Source organism: Taurulus bubalis (assembly GCF_910589615.1).
Source record: "Taurulus bubalis genome assembly, chromosome: 6".
Classification (NCBI taxonomy): Eukaryota; Metazoa; Chordata; class Actinopteri; order Perciformes; family Cottidae; genus Taurulus; species Taurulus bubalis.
Window position 1 is genome coordinate 9,500,368 of NC_136594.1, and position 16,716 is coordinate 9,517,083.

Genomic DNA, 16,716 nt, shown 5'->3' on the forward strand with positions numbered 1-16,716 from the left:
AACTCGTTGTCTACGGTAAGTTGAACGTTGTACCAGCAGAACTATAGCGGATATCAAAGTACTTTTCCCCTGAGTACTTAGAGAAATCATCTCGAGGTCCTGCCATATGCATATTTTGTGCTGACAGAAAAAAGACAATGTGCAAGAAATGCAAAAACCAAAAAGGATTTAACCTCTCCCTTCTAGCAGCTCATCCACTCTTTGGTCAGAGCAACTGTCTACAGGCCATCCATCTACAGGCAAAGGTGAGAAAACAGCTGTATAGATGAACACATTCACACTATTGAGATTGTAATGTAATCCATTATAATATTCCGTTTCACAACCCAACATTATCCTCTCCACAAATGAAAAACCTAATGGGATGTCTTAATCATTTCATGCAGGAGATGCAATAAAATATTACTCCTTTCTATTTGTGGAACATGTTTGTCCACTCTCCTCCTGATAGGCCCCATTTAATCATGTTGTTCTGTTTCCTAATTAGCAGAAATGCAAAGTGTCTTTGTCACCTGTGGACAGCCAAGAGGGCTAATTTAGGCTTTTCACTAATTGCCACGGTAACGAGCCTCCTGCGCCTCCGCTGGGGGTGGGTGGAAGGCATGGCAGGAGGAGGACTGGAGGATGGAAGGATGGAGGGATGAAGACACAGCTCTCCTCACACACGGACGAGGTGTGAAAGAACGCGGCAGGCCAACAGAACGCAGCCTGGAGGAGTCCAACAGCAGGGAGTGGGGGACAGCCTGCGCTGTGAAAAAGCCCCAACACCCAGCTGAGAGGGAGGAGGATTCAGCTCTGGCCAGTTTTGGTCTCTCAACTTTGATGAGGAGATGACTACACTGGGTTTTGATAATTGTTGGACATTTTTCTAACACTGACACCTGTTATTGTCCCCCATCTGATTTGATACTGGTTCCCACACAATGTACTTTTTTGTATTACTGTTCTTTTAATAGACAAATTGTAGGTCTAATTGCAGGCAGTTTTTAAATTAGCAGCTTGACATGTATGAAGCCTGTGTGTGAGACGTGGAGGCAGGAGTAGGTGATGACAGATATAAACCAAATTAAAATATAGGATGTTTGATCATGATTATGTTTTGGTTATTAGTCAATCAACAGTTGATGCTTTTTTGTTTTTCCTCATGCAACTTTTTTATAGTTCAGCATTCATGGTGAAATGGCAGCCTAGTAGAAACTTTTCTGTGGAAAGAGTGGGTATAATAAGCCAAAGACTTGAAATGTCTTCATCTTTAAGTATATAAATACTGTGGATAATACTTATGTAGTTTTAAAATTACACAGTATTAATATGAAAACTTAGCACCATATGTTTAATATATTTAATGTAAGTTTGCAAAATCAGGGTGTAAAAATGTCATCCAGTCAAAATTAGTCCATAATAATTCATTTTTAGCTTCACAATTCTTTTTATCTTGCTGCAATTAGGATTCATATCTTTAATTAAGATACAGATTGTGTTATAGTGCTTCATTGTCTGTTTTGCTAAAGCAAGATAAATGCATGTTTAACATCTGCGTTATGTATTTATAACGTCTAAATTGACGTGTACATTCATATTTGTATCATCGCATTATTGCATAAATTATTATCGTCACTCACCATTATATTATTTTTGAAGTTAATTAAATATATTCCGTTAATGTAATTCGACTCGATCAATGTGGTCCATCTGCAGATTCATACCCTCTTTGCTTTTTTTTTTTCCCCAAATACATTTTCTTTTCAGCAATACACCCTGAAAGCTTGGGGGCACCTTGTCCGTCCGCTGCTCTCGGGGGCGAGCTCCTCGAATGTGCGTGTGCGCGCAAGAGCGTGTTCGAGTGCGTGCGTGAGCGTGTGAACGTGTGTATGTGTGAGTGTATGTGTGCGTGCCTGCGCGCGCGCGCGTGTGTGTGTGTGTGTGGCTGCTCTGCTGTTGCTGCCCTTTGATCCCTGCATTAGTGTTAGTTAGGGGCTCGGAGACACACTTGCACCGAGAGCAGCCATAGTCAAGACACGGCAACAACAACAGCGGCACCTCCTCCGCCTGTGTTCCCATTCCCCAACAATACACTTTAAACCGAGCAAAGCCAGGTGCACGACCAAGTCCCTGCCATCACTGGCGCCTCCAGTCTCAATGGGAAAAACCTTTTTTCTTCTTATCCCTAAACAAGGACGAGAATGTGATTAAAAACGGGGGAAAATGCCAAGGAGGAAGCAGGAGCAACCCAAGCGCCTGCCTTCACGTAAGTCCTTCACTCGATTTGTTCCATTTTAACGGCTCTCCGTATGTTTTGCGCAGTAGTTTAGGGTTAAAGAGGTGAAACAGACAAAAGACTCGGCGTAGGTTATTTCTCCCTTTTTAGGTCCGAGCGAGGCAGCCATGTTGTTGGCGATGGGTAACGGTAGCTAGGCAGTGCGTGGAGAAACGATACGTGGCTTTTATTAAGAGTAGAATCGATAAGAGGGTCCGGTTCCGCTTAAAGGTTGCGGTCAGTTGGCATGCGTGTCGGTTGCGTGTGCGAGGAATAACGGCCGAGTGTCGGCGGGTTATGTGTTCGCCACTGCTATGTTCGCTTTTCGGGTAGAAAGGGGAGGATCTGGGAGTCTGGCCGCAATAAAATGAAGGGTCAGTCGGATCAGACGAGCCGGAGTCTGGCTCCCCGTACCCTGGTGTTCCTAGTTAGCAACAGCGCTATCTAGCAACGCTCGCTAAACTTCATTTCCTTGGCGATAAACGTGTAACTTTCATCTCATAGTTTTGCTGCTCCGGATCGCGGAACCGAATTTGTTCGCGCTTGTTTTGTCGTCGACTTTAAAAAAAAAAAAAAAGAAGAAGAAAAAAAGTGTGTAGAGATTTTCTTTTTCTTTCTCCCCCCTCCACCCCAACCTCAAGCCGATATTTATATATTTATATATTTTCTACCCCTCCCAGTCTGCATGTCAGAGCCATGGTCGGTCACCTGAAGTTCAGGGTTTCCTCCCCCCCTTCCCCTTTGCAGCCATTCATTGCAGACAGACTACGATCAATAACGCAGTTAGAAAAAGGGAAACGACAGTTAGTGCTCCTACTACGTTGCTGGAAATAAACGCTTCGCCGCAGCAGACACGTACTGTAAAGCCCGCGCAGTCTGATTTTTGGTCGGAGGTTGATTTACTTTTGTACATTTGACCCTCCGTATCTTGGATGTTCGTATTGTGCTTTATCAGTCCAGATAATGAAAAAGCTGCGATAACGCACACCGGCCACTAGAGGATTGCTCAGACGGTAGTGGGCAATGACAACGATTATTAAAGGATTCATCCCGAGAGTGACATTTCCTGCTCTTGATCATTTTCTGCTCAATACTTGCATAAGCAAACGGCTCAATTAGTCATATTGGTATGCAAAGAGGATGAATACTTGGGTGATTCATCTTTAAGTCAACAACGGCTTGATGCATCTATCTTATGACACTATCTTCTTCGTTTCTTAAATGTCAGACCGTGCCAGCTGTTCATCATAGCCAGCCACCATGAAAACAGGCACTAAGTTCTTCCTCCAGTTTTCTTACGTCGGCTTTCCTTTCATTTCCAAGGGTTTGAGTAATGAATGAGCTCCTGCTGCACCTGTCACAGTTTAATATGCCTGGCACATTAACTCAAATGTACATTATGGCGTTATTATCCCCGTAGTGTCGCACAATATACACAAATGCTGTTTTTTCTTCTTCTTTTGGTAGTAATATTCACTGATCTACTGCTGAGGTGTTTGACCTAGGGTTGAACTTGGAAAATAGCAGGGGTTGGCTTTGAGGCATAGAGGTGGAAACTGGGTGACAGTGGTAAGTGACTGTGTGTGTGTGTGTGTGTGTGTGTGTGTGTGTGTGTGTGTGTGTGTGTGTGTGTGTGTGTGTGTGTGTGTGTGACTAAGTGACAGGGATATTTGGAAAGTGAAATGCGACATAAGGAGAATGTAAGCTCTATGGTTGAACTGCACAGAACAGGGTCATATATATATATATATATACCCCACTGTTGCAGATTTTTTTTTACTAGAACTCCTCTGCACAACGGCAAGAGGCAGTCATCATTTGGAGAACTTGTTCACTGAATATGTTTTTCTCATCAGTTACCAAAATATGTGTTTTATGAAGTGTGTTTGGAGTGCAGTGTAATCAGGAAATACATGCAGTTTTCAGTACCTGACTTTCCGTTCTTTGTTAGTGACATTCATTCTCTTGTTTATGATTAGATGGAGAGTACAATACACTATGGTTTATGGATTCTTTAAACTGTACATTTGTCTTCCAAATAGGGAAAAAACCTCTTAGTTGATTGCCGTTATTATGTTACAGGGCTTCACACTCACTTTTAAAAGTGGCATTTGGTCGCTGCAACTGAGAATATGATTGCCATTTCTCATCACATATTTTGAGTAATTAAGGTATTCTGCATTTATACATCAGCTTAATCATGAAAATGTAGCAAAAATAATTGGGTTTTATCACATTCTTTACGGAATTTGAATCTCAAGAGTTATCTGTTAGCACGTAACTGTCCGCTCTCAATACCTAGTATGCAAAATTCCGATCGTGCAGCTTTTGTCGTGTTCTTCACAGATTCCAAGATCAGCTTGTCCATCATCTCAACTTTAAGAGATGACCTCCAATCTGCCTTGATTGATTCTTCTTAGACAGCTGAATCCCCTCTCACATAAAGCTGAAGAGAGTGGTGGGCACCCTTTGCTGTTCGCTGTCCCTATTTTCTGTTACAAAGTGGTTTGCAACTACAGGCCAAGAATTAGTTGCCAATTTCTTAAAATGGTTGCCAGTGGCAAACCTTACTGTCGAGCCTTGTGTTAACAGGGACACATATCGTTTTTTTAAATGTATTTATGATATGACTCACATTTTAATACATTTTTAATACATTTTGTTGTCTAGAATGACATAATATCATGCTTTAGCACCTACTGTAGTTGCCCTACTCTTCTAATGGAAACAGATTGTCCATTTCATCATTGAAATGTACCCTGGAGTTCATTATTTTCAAGACATTGTAGCACATTGGGAAAATGGTGAGAGATTGTGTTTATTAAAGCTTTATTCACATGGTGTCCTCATCATGCTGTCTGGATCAGTCAAAGATGAAGTCCAGTATTTTCTGTCTTTTAGGCAAGAAAACCAAAGATATCAACCTTTCAATTAATCTGCTTTTGTAATTGGTCTGGACCAAAAATAGCCTTCACCCACGTATCTGAAATCCTGTACTACTGTCTAGGCACTGTAGTGGAGCACTGCTGTGCCTGTGTTCCTGGGTTGAAATGAAAGCCTTTTTCTGATTTAGGAGTTGTTTTCCTCCTCAGTCAACAAACTGTCACGGGAAAGTATGAATTTGTCAGAAGCTTTTTACGCTTTGTTTCGGATCTTCCCACTCTAGAATGGAAGTGTCACCTCATGCCATTTGCTGTCAGTCTGTGTGTTTTCATTATTCAGCCAACAACACCCTGGTGGTGTGCCAGCCAACAAGCACAATATCGAGCTTCAAATCTCTTCATCTGTGGTGAAAAAGGGCAAACTAATACACTGGCTTTAATGCTGGAGGTGCTTTATCTTTGCACAGACCCAGATATATGGGTTGTGTTGCCCAGTGTGTGCGCACTGTCCTATTGTCTATGGCACAGCTTGTGAGAGGAGACTCTTCCTTAAGTGTGTGTGTGTGTGTGGCACGCACATGCGAAAGTGAACAGTGTGTTTGTGTTTGTGTGGGTACATCAGCCAGCTATGGAGGTCACAGTACAGTATGGCGCCTTCAGTCTGACAAGTAAACATGACCTTTGGTGCCACAATGAAAACTGCCATTCTTTATGACCTTGCAGTGTGTTATTGTTTGTGTAATTTTTACTGCCTTATTACGTACTCACTCTTTAAAGTTAGGGTTAGTGGAAAATGCCTGGAAGGTTTTGTGTTTGTGACTTTGTGTTTTAAACAGTGACATTAAATAAATCAGAATAGGCCTAACTATTAATCAGTGTTGTTTTGGTATATTATCTCCCAAAACGTTCATATAGCGTATCATAGCCTGAGTTTGTCATTAGATCAAACAAGTGCTCATAACATTTCTCAACCAGTCATGATTCTTGTCGTCAGAGGGAGTCCATATCTTAAGGATCGCAACCTTAAGTGTATTGAGGGGGACATTGGTATTCTGCTTACTTACACTCCCCTCCGCCCCCGGTAATCTACATTTGAGATGGAGAGATTTTTAACATTTCTAGACAGATATTGGCTCCTCCTGACTGGGTGGCTCCGTACCTTACTGTAATGGCGGGTCACTGGCTCCCTTCCACTTGCTATGATTATAATGACCTTGGTGGGACTGGGGCTTGAAAAACATTGGATTAAGGGGAGAGGAAAATTAGAGGAGGTTTCCATTTCGCTCTTGGCATAAAATTTGTGGGGAATTTCTGCCAAGAATCCCATACCTCGCCACCACTGCTACGTCCCCCACCCCCCTCAAGTTGATGGGGCTCGGGTGCTCTGGCGAGTGGAGCTCAAGCGAATAATGATACACAGGCTTTAACTTAGAAATGAATTAAAGGGCAGGGGAAAGGTGGTGGATGCTTCGCTCACCATACACTGTAACACAGAGCAGATAAACCTGCTTTCACTGAATATGCAATGGCCAAACTGGACTCTGTGTTTTGCTTGATGGTAAATGAAAACACCGATGTGAATAAACAGGTAGTTGGCTACGGTTTAATGGGCCTGGCTAAGCCTCAGGGTGTGGATCTTCTACACAAACGTTAACCTCGTTTGCTACTTTGGACAATTGGCCAAGCCGATAAGTGCTGGGTGGTTTATCATCATGGTGTCAGTGATACATTTCATAGTTAATTCAACTTAAAAATAAATGTCACTTAAGAATCAAAGCTCTGGGTGGGTCTGTATGTTACCCAAGAATAACACGAAATAGGAGTTTTCTCAGAATTACCTCTCACATCTCCGTTGAATAATTCATTTGAATTTGAGTGCCCATTTATTTCACATAGCACCTTGTAGTGTCACTATAGAACTAGGCTAATACTTGAAATTGAAAATGTAATATCAGAGAAGATCCTTGTATGCTGGTGAGTATCACAACAACTTTTGTTAAGTGTTGGTTAAGTTGTTCGGTATTTTGTTCATCATCACATTGATCATAGTTGTTGAAGGAGACTCTCATTTTATTTTACTCTAGCCAGCTTTTCACTGCCCATTCAGGAATTCAAGGTGTGTGTATATATATATATATATATATATATATATATATATATATATATATATATATATATATATATATATATTATATTATATTGTTCAAGACTTTAGCCTCAGTAAGTGCTGTGAACTTAAAAAGTGCAGTCTGCGTCTACCTTGTTCAACCCAAGTTAGCGTACGGTATTTGTGATATTGGGCTTTATAAATAAAATGGACTTGACTTCAGCCCCAAAATTGTTGCTCTTGCACATTTTCTTGATGAAATGTTTGAGTTCACTATAAGGATCAACAATTGTGTTTTCAGTAGAAGAGCCCGTAAACTGTACATGTGTATTTAAGAGGCTAGTTGTTTCCCACAAGTCTAAATCAACTCAAGCAAGTATTTAATTGCTCAGATATTTAATGGCAAATCATCAAATAGTATTTGAGAGAAAAAAAGAGTTGGCCATTTTTAATACATTTATTTGATTATTAAATATTTTTATGTGCCATAATGATAGTTTGACAAACACTGTCAAGCATAAGTTGCTACTGAATTCTTGGTCACATTCTGGCTGTAGTTTACTTCTTCTTTTATCAGATTTATAGCTTTCTTTTATTCATTTTGTGCTGTTTCTATTTGTAGGCATGCGGCTGTAAACAGTGCACTAAACAGTGATGCAGTTAAGTTATTTGAAATAGTAATAATAAGAAGAAAGTACTAAAAGTCCTGCTACCAGTGATGGTAGAGAAAACATTAGAATACCTGCTCTTTGCCGTTTTATTAGTTGTCTCCTTGCATCTTAAAAAAGTCAATTTTGGTACTCTACACCACAGGTTAGTTCAAATTGTAAAAAAAAACTAAAATGGTCAACTTTTAAAATGTGGATTCATCTTTTTCAACATCTGGCTACAAGTTATTTTATTTAATATCAATGACTTTAGTTGAAATTCACTGTGGAAATGTATTTTATTGTTATCCAATAATTTCAAAGTGCATTTTCTGAGCAGAAAATCCTCTGCAGAACAAATCAGGTAACGGTGTTTGTCGTAATACCTCCAGTACAGTACCTGCCTGCCTGTCTGCCTGGTCTCAATCAGATCCCCCTCTGTGTGGAATGGAAGTGCCTCAGCCTTGGTAACGATTTTTCCCGTGTTGACAAGTCACAACATGGAGATCTACAGCTCGGAGAGCAGCCCTTTGGCTACGCAGAGCCCTGCTTGCACTGAGTAATAGCAATCTCACAGGAGTAGCAGGCTTTCAGCTGGCAGCAGTTCATACGGAACAGCTCGCCGGTGCAGCTGGGAAAGACAGAGCAGAGTGGAGAGGGAGAGAGGAGCTGGTGGTGGTAGCAGTGGAGATGGAGGGAGGGAGGAAGTGGAGAGGAAGAGCTGTTAAGAGCTTTGGGCGGTTTCTCTGTTGTTGTACCACACAAGTGCATCCAGGCCCTGCAGGACAAGCCTTTAACAGGCATGAGGGATGGAGAGCATGAGAGGAGGAGGAGGAGGAGGAGGAGGCAGCGGCGGCGATGGAGGAGGTAGTGGTCTGGGGAGCTGAAGCCGGCCAGTCGTGCCAGACGCCCGCTCTAAACAGGGATGTGATTTATTGTTGGACTCCGTCTCACGTTTCACTCCCAGAAAGACACAAAAATTACATTGTACAGAGATAAAGTACTTCCTAAATTGTGATGGAAGAAAGACCTTCGCCTGTGGGCTGTGAGGACATTTTTTTGGACCATGTGGTGCATCTTTAACTAGTGCGTGAAATTCAAAGTTTTTAGCATACGGTGGCATCTGATTTAAGTCTTTTTGGCTCTGGATTCTTGCTATTTGACTGTCCTTACAAACCTGCTTATATAGAATATGATATGTTTACCGTCCATAAATAAACATAGTCATTCAGTGTAGTTCATCAGAGTATGTATATTTTTCTAGGGGGCAAAATTAAAATGGCTTTTGGCCAACTCGTTGATCTTCGTCGCCTTCCTTGAATGCACTCTGCACAGCGCAGTGCTATGAGATGACCTCACTTCCTGTGTGGGTAGAGTAGGGCAAGGGGCCTTTTACACACGCATGCACACAGATTCTCTCTCTCTCTTTCTCTCTTAAGCACAGCCTGGCTCCAGTTAGCCTGTAGTGCACTAGCCCGGCTAACACCTCTCTCCTCTCGGTGTGGAAGTGTTTCCACATTGCGCATTTAGGCAGTCAAGAGCAAAGCACAGGCTAATGTCTTTAACTAGCCGCACTGACAGCTGTGTGTCTGCAGCTTTTTGGGAAGTAGGATCAGTTTTATAGGGAGATTAAAAGTACAGAGGGAGGGGGGGGGGGGCATGTCTGTTACAGACACAGGATAGTAGGACCATAAGGCAGTGACAGCTCTCTAGGGAAACAATATATCACCTCTAATAGGAGAGTGGAAGTGTTTGGCTCCGAGACAAAAATCCTGAGAAGTTAAAATCATTGATGTGATGTCATCTCGGAGAAAGCCATTGTCAGTGCCGTGCGAGGTTATTTATGGTGCTGAAAATGCAGGTGAACGTCTTGACTAATTCAGTGTCGTAGAGGAGGCTTCCCCATTTGCACAATGTGGTCGCAGCATCTCCTAGTGCATTAAACCAACGATGTGATTCAGGTCTCATCCTTTATTGCCATTGTTTACCAAGGACATTTGGTCACTTGGTTTTGTCCTTGTGATGCTAATGAGCTTAGCTAATCACTGGATATTGCATTCTTAGAGAGGAGCCTTGTAGCTCATGGTACCTATGTGCACCACAACCACACGTGGAAAACAAATTTGGAAAATTAGCCGACTAAAATCATGAATGGATGGTTGGAGGTAGCACGCTATTCTAAAATCAACTGAATCCGAGGGCGCAGCTCACCATTGCCCGTATGTTCCCACTCCCCGTGAGTGTTTTGAATGGGGGCCATGTTGGTTCAGATTGCCATGTCATTAATCCCTCGTACTCTACAGGGGAGTGGTCAGCGGCAGATGTATTTGCACTTCCTCCAGAAGGTTTTCTAGATTAGCACAAATCCTCCCAGAAAAACCGTTTAAAAACCTCATTTGGCACGCACAGCCAGACTTTGTGCTCATAGCTCGCCAAAGACAGCCATCCCTCCCGCTACATCTCATTCTCTCTCTTACTCCCCTGATTTTTTTTATTTTATTTTTATTTTTTTATCCCCCACCGTGTGCTTCTCTAAGTTTAGCCCATGTCGATTTTGGACAGGACAGTGTAATTGTTTGGAAACTCAGTTCTGCCATTTGCATGTAGCAAGCAGCCACTTTTCCAGTTTCAGTGGTTTGACCTTGTTGTACCTGCCAGCCAGAAATGAGATCATCAGAAGAGTAGACGAGAAGCTGACATCTCTCCTCCACCTACCCATGGCTTTAAGTGATGGTTGTCATAGCAATCATTATGCCACAGAACAGACTCAGTGGGTGAAGGATGGCTTTGAATGCGACAGCCTCAGGTCACAACCTGGTTATGACGGAACAGATAGACCAATGAGGGCTGGTTGCAGCAGTACACAGGCTGAACAAGCTAAACAGCCGCATACATCGCATGTCAAGTTCCTATAGATATCAGGTGGGGGTTAAAATTACTGAGGAAATGTCTTTTTATACCTTGAAGAAAAGCGAGGCAGGTATTGGCGTAACGGAGAGCAGCATGGGGTGAACAATGCCTCTCGTTCCCATCAGCTGCCCTGGCCAGCATTTAACATGGAGATTGGAAACGAAATAAGCTCCCCCCCCCCCACATTCTCCCTGGACCTGCATGTAAATGAGGTTAGCGGTTAGCATTTCCTGCTGTGCCACAGCAATTCTTCTTTCTCTCCTTTCCTTTTTTTTATTTTTTTATATAAATAATGGCCTGAAAGTGCTCCCCCTTTCCTGGGGTAGGGACCGGGACCAATCCTGATTAGTGTCCCTGTCCTAAGTGACAGGCTAAAATCCAAGCAGGCACTGCCTTGGGCGCCTCTGCCAAGCAGCCGTCAAAGCAATACCACCATAAAAAAAAAAGAGGCATCTTTCCCCCCTCCCTCTCATTTCTCGAGATTCCCTCCCTCTTTCGTCTTCCTCGCTCCTCTGCTCATTCTCCCTTGCCGTCCATTCCAAGTGTCTCTAATAGACGCCGCCTCCATCGCTCTCACACACTGTCCCCTTACATACATGCATGCACATATAGAATTACCTCTCACTCTACCCCCACCTCCCACCGGACCTTGCTTTGTATCCCAGGGTGGACTGGCTGCTATAGAGCCGAGTGTCCCTTTTGCCAGTAGGGTGATTTACAAACAATACATGGACGCTGTACACACTCCCACCTTCCACCCTCCCACTCTCTCTCACTTCTCTTCCACAGACACACAATCACCTCTGTGAGGAGCTTCAGTATGCCAGAAAACAACGCAGCAGGGTGATGGCCTGTTCTTTTTGCACTTGTTCCAAAGAATGTACCCTGTCTACTTGAGAACGCTAGTGCGACATCCACGTCGTGGTTGAATGAGGTTACTTTGTCAACCGGAAGACAAATTGATGGGATCTGACTAGTATGTCAAGTGGTTCATAATTAGTAGTTTTCAAAAGCACATGAAATGGTAATCTGAGCTGTGTTCAAGACAATTTTGCCTGATAGAAAGCAAATACGCAAGGGAGTTGAATTAGTTAAACAGTTTCAGGCATATGCTAATTACTCAGTGTTTGAGCAGAGGAAATTGGGTGGAAATATGAGTGTTTTGGATTCTTCTGGATTTGTCACTATGCCAGTCTGTAGGAAACACTGCAGCACAACATTGATCTGGTAACGTCGATCAAAATGTAATGGTACCAAGTCCATTTCATGTTAGCAATCCAGCATTGGGCATTTGAGAAAAATAACTTGTGTTGTTGTGAGCGCTCATGTGTCGGAGGCATAATTTCTTTCCTATTTCACACAAGTAGAAACACTTACGTTTTTGCCTACGATATGTGGCGTTTTAAAGTGTGCTACATGTGCTGCCTGTATTCAGTTTCACAAAGAGGGATGCCACCCACATATGCCTATTCCTATGAGAGAGAACGGCTTGAGTCTTGATGAATATGAACAGCTCTTTCTCACAGAATCAAGATTGGTTTGTAGTCTAGTGTTCAGACACTACACTGGCAATGCGCCCCATTTATCAAGCAACTTATGAATGCATTTTTCAAACAATTTAGAATTATTCTAGTTCATGTGCACATTGTAAATGAAGAACGTTCTTTATCCATGCAGGAGTATTACATGAGTTTCTCACTCTATGGTGTAAATCAATCGGTCTAAAAAAAAACAAAAAGCATGCCATCTCAACAGCATCCTGCTGAATGGCCTACTGCTTTTTGAAAAATGAAAGGATTGTGTTTTGGCTGGTTATAAACAGACTTGGCATCTGGCTATTATCCACAAAAAATGTGTTATATTATGATTCATGATATCCAATTTTGGATAGACTACATTTGTACTATTTTGAAATTAAAGCACCATTGTATTGTGTTTTTAGCTGACAAGCAATGGAACATTAGAGCTAATTAAAAAAACATAAAGGCCTAAAAACACTAAAATACTAAAACAAGTTTGTAAATTAATATAGAAATGCAACATGTAAATATTTGGAAGAGATTTAACACTTCACAAACCCATGTGACCAAATTACCTTTTTTGAGCAGAATGGCTGGTCAGCAGTTTTAAAGGCTTGGATTGGATTTATGCAGTGGAATAATGCCCCTCACAGACACCATGCCGTTAAAGACCCTGACGTACTCCTCTGTTTACGGATTTCTTCCTCAGATCCCCTCTCCTTTTTGCTGCTAAACATTTTCTAAATACGCAGTCAGTTGTTATTTTGTAAAATCATACCAGGATATGTCCACTTACTTAGCAACAAACCAATAAATTATGTCCAATGAGTGGGAGACTAACCCTGTGACACCCAATACATATTTAATTTGACCACGACCATTTTAATCATCATTATAAAAGTATTATACGTCAGTGTTAACAGTTTTATAGTCCACAGTATGGTGATCCACAGATGGTAATTGGAGTTTTTAAACTGTTTTTGTTAATCAAATTATCTTTTTCTTATTCATTCAATATACATCTGTACATTGCTTTCAAAGACAAGAGGACAACCTTGTCGGACATGAGATCTTCTCTTCTACTGGCTACATGCAAAGCAGAATTAATAATACAAAAAAACAAAACATGACTCCTCATGACCAAAAACATGTATTCATAATAAAACAAAACCTTTTGGCAGAGCGTTTGAAAATAAAACCATCAAGCAAGATGCTGACCCAGGGCCAGTTGATTGTCCAAACCAGTGCCCTGAGAATAACAGTATGCTGGCTTTAGTATTAGCCTGTTAATCTTTGCCTCTCTGCTGTGGCACAGAACCACTCTCGTTTTATGCACCCAGTCAGAATCGATGCCACCTCCTGAGTAAGTCAGGGATCCAATAACTTCGAGAATCATTTAGAGTGACTCATGCCACACAGACATCAATGTGCTTTGGATATTTATCAAGCATTTCGTACATTTGTCAATGATATAAATGAGATTAATGTGTCAGATTTGTAAACCGAGCCTTCACTTACACAATATGCACACAATATCCGCAACTACTAAAATACTGTACGACTACAGAATATGTTGTGGCCGCTATTGTAAACCAGTAAGCAGGACTGTTTATGGTAGTATTGCTTTTTTGTGTGGCAATATTTAATTATGATTTTGCATCGATGCAATTCATGATTTCCATTCATCAGGTATTTTTAATAAGCCAAAACATTCCGGTTCAGATGTTTTATGCATTGAATATTTTTTTTATTGAACGCCCTTTGTAACAGTTTTCTATGTTGGAGATCAATGGCCTGTTGTAATTTTGAAGGAGACGTCTATGATATCACCAGACACAGAAGTTGCCGAAGTCGCTCCTTATGATTGGCAGTCAGCATTTGCGTCTTAAATTTACAATCTAAATCAACTGCACAATTAGATTAAGAAAGAAGGAAAAATCATTACAGACAGCCAAAGGCCAAATAGAAGTACACCATCATGGGGGCTGTGGAACTGTATAACTGTCCAACTAAGTACACAGTATTCGAAATACAACATGCAATAAAATCAAAATATATTTTTCCAAATCTGTCCACAGACAACCAGAATATATCTGTTGGCTGACAGATCCTACCAGGTGTCTATATATCTTGAGGCTTTCTTGGCCAATATTTACATACCAGTAACTGTCCAGTACATTGTACAGTTCATTGTTGATTCTTATGGGTCGTAGTTTTTTTCAAGATATTTTAGTTTTCCTTCGATGTCACAGTGCTCCCCATTGACAGAAGCTATAGCGTGATTACTTTTGCCACATCGAAATGATTGATAATCAAAAGATTTTTGGAAGAATGAGAATCTATCTTGCGATGTACTTTGTGTTCAACTACAGAGGGTGAGATGATAAAGATTTTTTTTTTATCTAAGTCTATTTCTGGTTAATTAAATACTCATGCAGGCCATGATGTAATGATCTCATTCCAAATTCACACATTTGCATGAGGATGTTGTTGCTTTCTGGGAAAAAAAGACTTCAGGAGCCACATTAACTGCAGAACTCACTGCAACTGAACTAAATTCATATACCAGTACTGTGATACTTGGCATGATGTCTATCTAAATTTAAACATTGAGACCGGATTTAAAAATCATAACTTTTATTATCTTTTTTTTAACGCTGTAATATATATGTAACTAATTTTCAGATCACAAGATTTGAAATGCAGTCAATACTATTTTAGTGACACTATCATAATGCAATAATGCAAACGCGTGTACAACACAACATTGTCCGTCCAAAGCACAATGTGTTGCACAATGCACACTTATTTACAGTCCAGGTAAAATCATTTCAGGGTAAAAAAAAATAAAGTCACTAATCTGCTTCAGTTGTTATTTCCTCTAATCAGAATCTTTATAATATGTCAGTTATGCTGCAAAGATGCAATAGACATACCACTTCTCTCCCTCCAGCAATTTAGGTCCATAGCTTTGATGACACATCTGAGCTCATGAGCAAGTTTTTTTTCTCTCGTTTTTTTTATACATGAGATGCTAAAAATGGAAGGGAAAAATAAACCAGGGGGTAAAGTGCACTTCATGTGCAATGAGGAATTTCAGAGGTCTGGGGCTCTCAGTCGTCTCATTCTCTTCCAAGAACACTTCTCCTTCCTGTTTCACCTCTGGCATGCCGCCCAAAGTACCCACAAACCACGGAGGCCAAGGCCGAAAATACACAGATGGTAATTTGCACTACATTTCAATACGACTCAAACGCCATTATATATAGCCCTGCTGCCTGAACTCTGATCCTCACTGAGAGTATCACCTCACCTCAGATTCCAGCTAAAGGATGAGCTCTTTACATCTTTGTCACAGGGTACACGTTGTACGGGATGATGTCGATAGTTGGAGTTGAAATGGAAGAAGTTGATTCTGAGTTTTAATTATTGAATGAACCTTGATCATAACACAGGAGGATTTTTTTTCACTAGATCAAGGCCATGTCAACATAATTAATTTCTAGATGGATGTTTAATGGTGTAGCTTACTCTTGCATGGAAGACACGTTGTTACTTTTTCAATACACTGAAAGTAAAGGCCTGGTTGCACGGTATGCCGATACTAGAAAGGGATCTCAATATCTTGCCGTTAAAAACGGTGAAATACCTCATTTTGTTCGTACCGGTACTTTAAGAATGACATTGTTTCAATGAGAGTTGTAGTTTATTATGAGTTGCATCAATCTGTGAGAGCGAGGCAATGTGTTTACAAAGCGCTCTACCAGAGGACTGCATTGGGATTGGGATCCCAGGGGAACGGGCAATTTAACTTTGCAACAGTCAAAAAATAAACTGTGGGTTCCGGGATTTAGCTAGCGCTGACCAGAAGGATGGAGTCAACAAATACATTTGAAAAGAAGATTAAAGCAGGTCATGAACCGCTCACTGGCTTCACAGTCCCACTCTGAGCTGGTGTCTGTATCAGCAAAAAAATAACAACACGGCTCTAATTACCGACCAAACCTACCGATAAAATTAGATTCCCCGTCTTTTCTCAATCTGTCCAAGCATCTCCTGTAATTTGAAAAACAAATAATCCACCAAAGAGCATGTGTTAAAGTGTTTCTCAGTAATGTGAAATTTTGTTTTGTTTTCTCCCAAGCTGCAGTACCACTCTCCACCTGCATAATGGTGGCAAATATAAAGTTAGCCATCAATCACAAACTCAATTATAGGGGACATCATACCATGCATATCTTCTGCTTAATACATTTTGTATTAATATAAAAAGCCCCATGTTCTGGCATCTATTAGAACTTTATTTTTCCTGATATTTTAACATTTTGTCCTGGTATTATTTCAGTATTGGTGTTGAGATATTTGGAGTATTATATGAAAGTCATAGTTTTGT

The 16,716-nt window shown here is 41.0% G+C and overlaps 1 protein-coding gene across 1 annotated transcript in view; it reads left to right on the forward strand.

Moving 5' to 3' along the window:
* Positions 1-2,205: 2,205 nt before the first annotated feature.
* znf827 (zinc finger protein 827) overlaps positions 2,206-16,716 on the forward strand; it is a gene marked incomplete at both ends in the record, with an annotated part of 59,795 nt that continues 45,284 nt past the window's right edge. The window contains one exon of the mRNA XM_079219728.1: positions 2,206-2,248. Coding sequence (XP_079075854.1) covers positions 2,206-2,248 — 43 coding nt within the window. The remainder of the gene's footprint in view (positions 2,249-16,716) is intronic.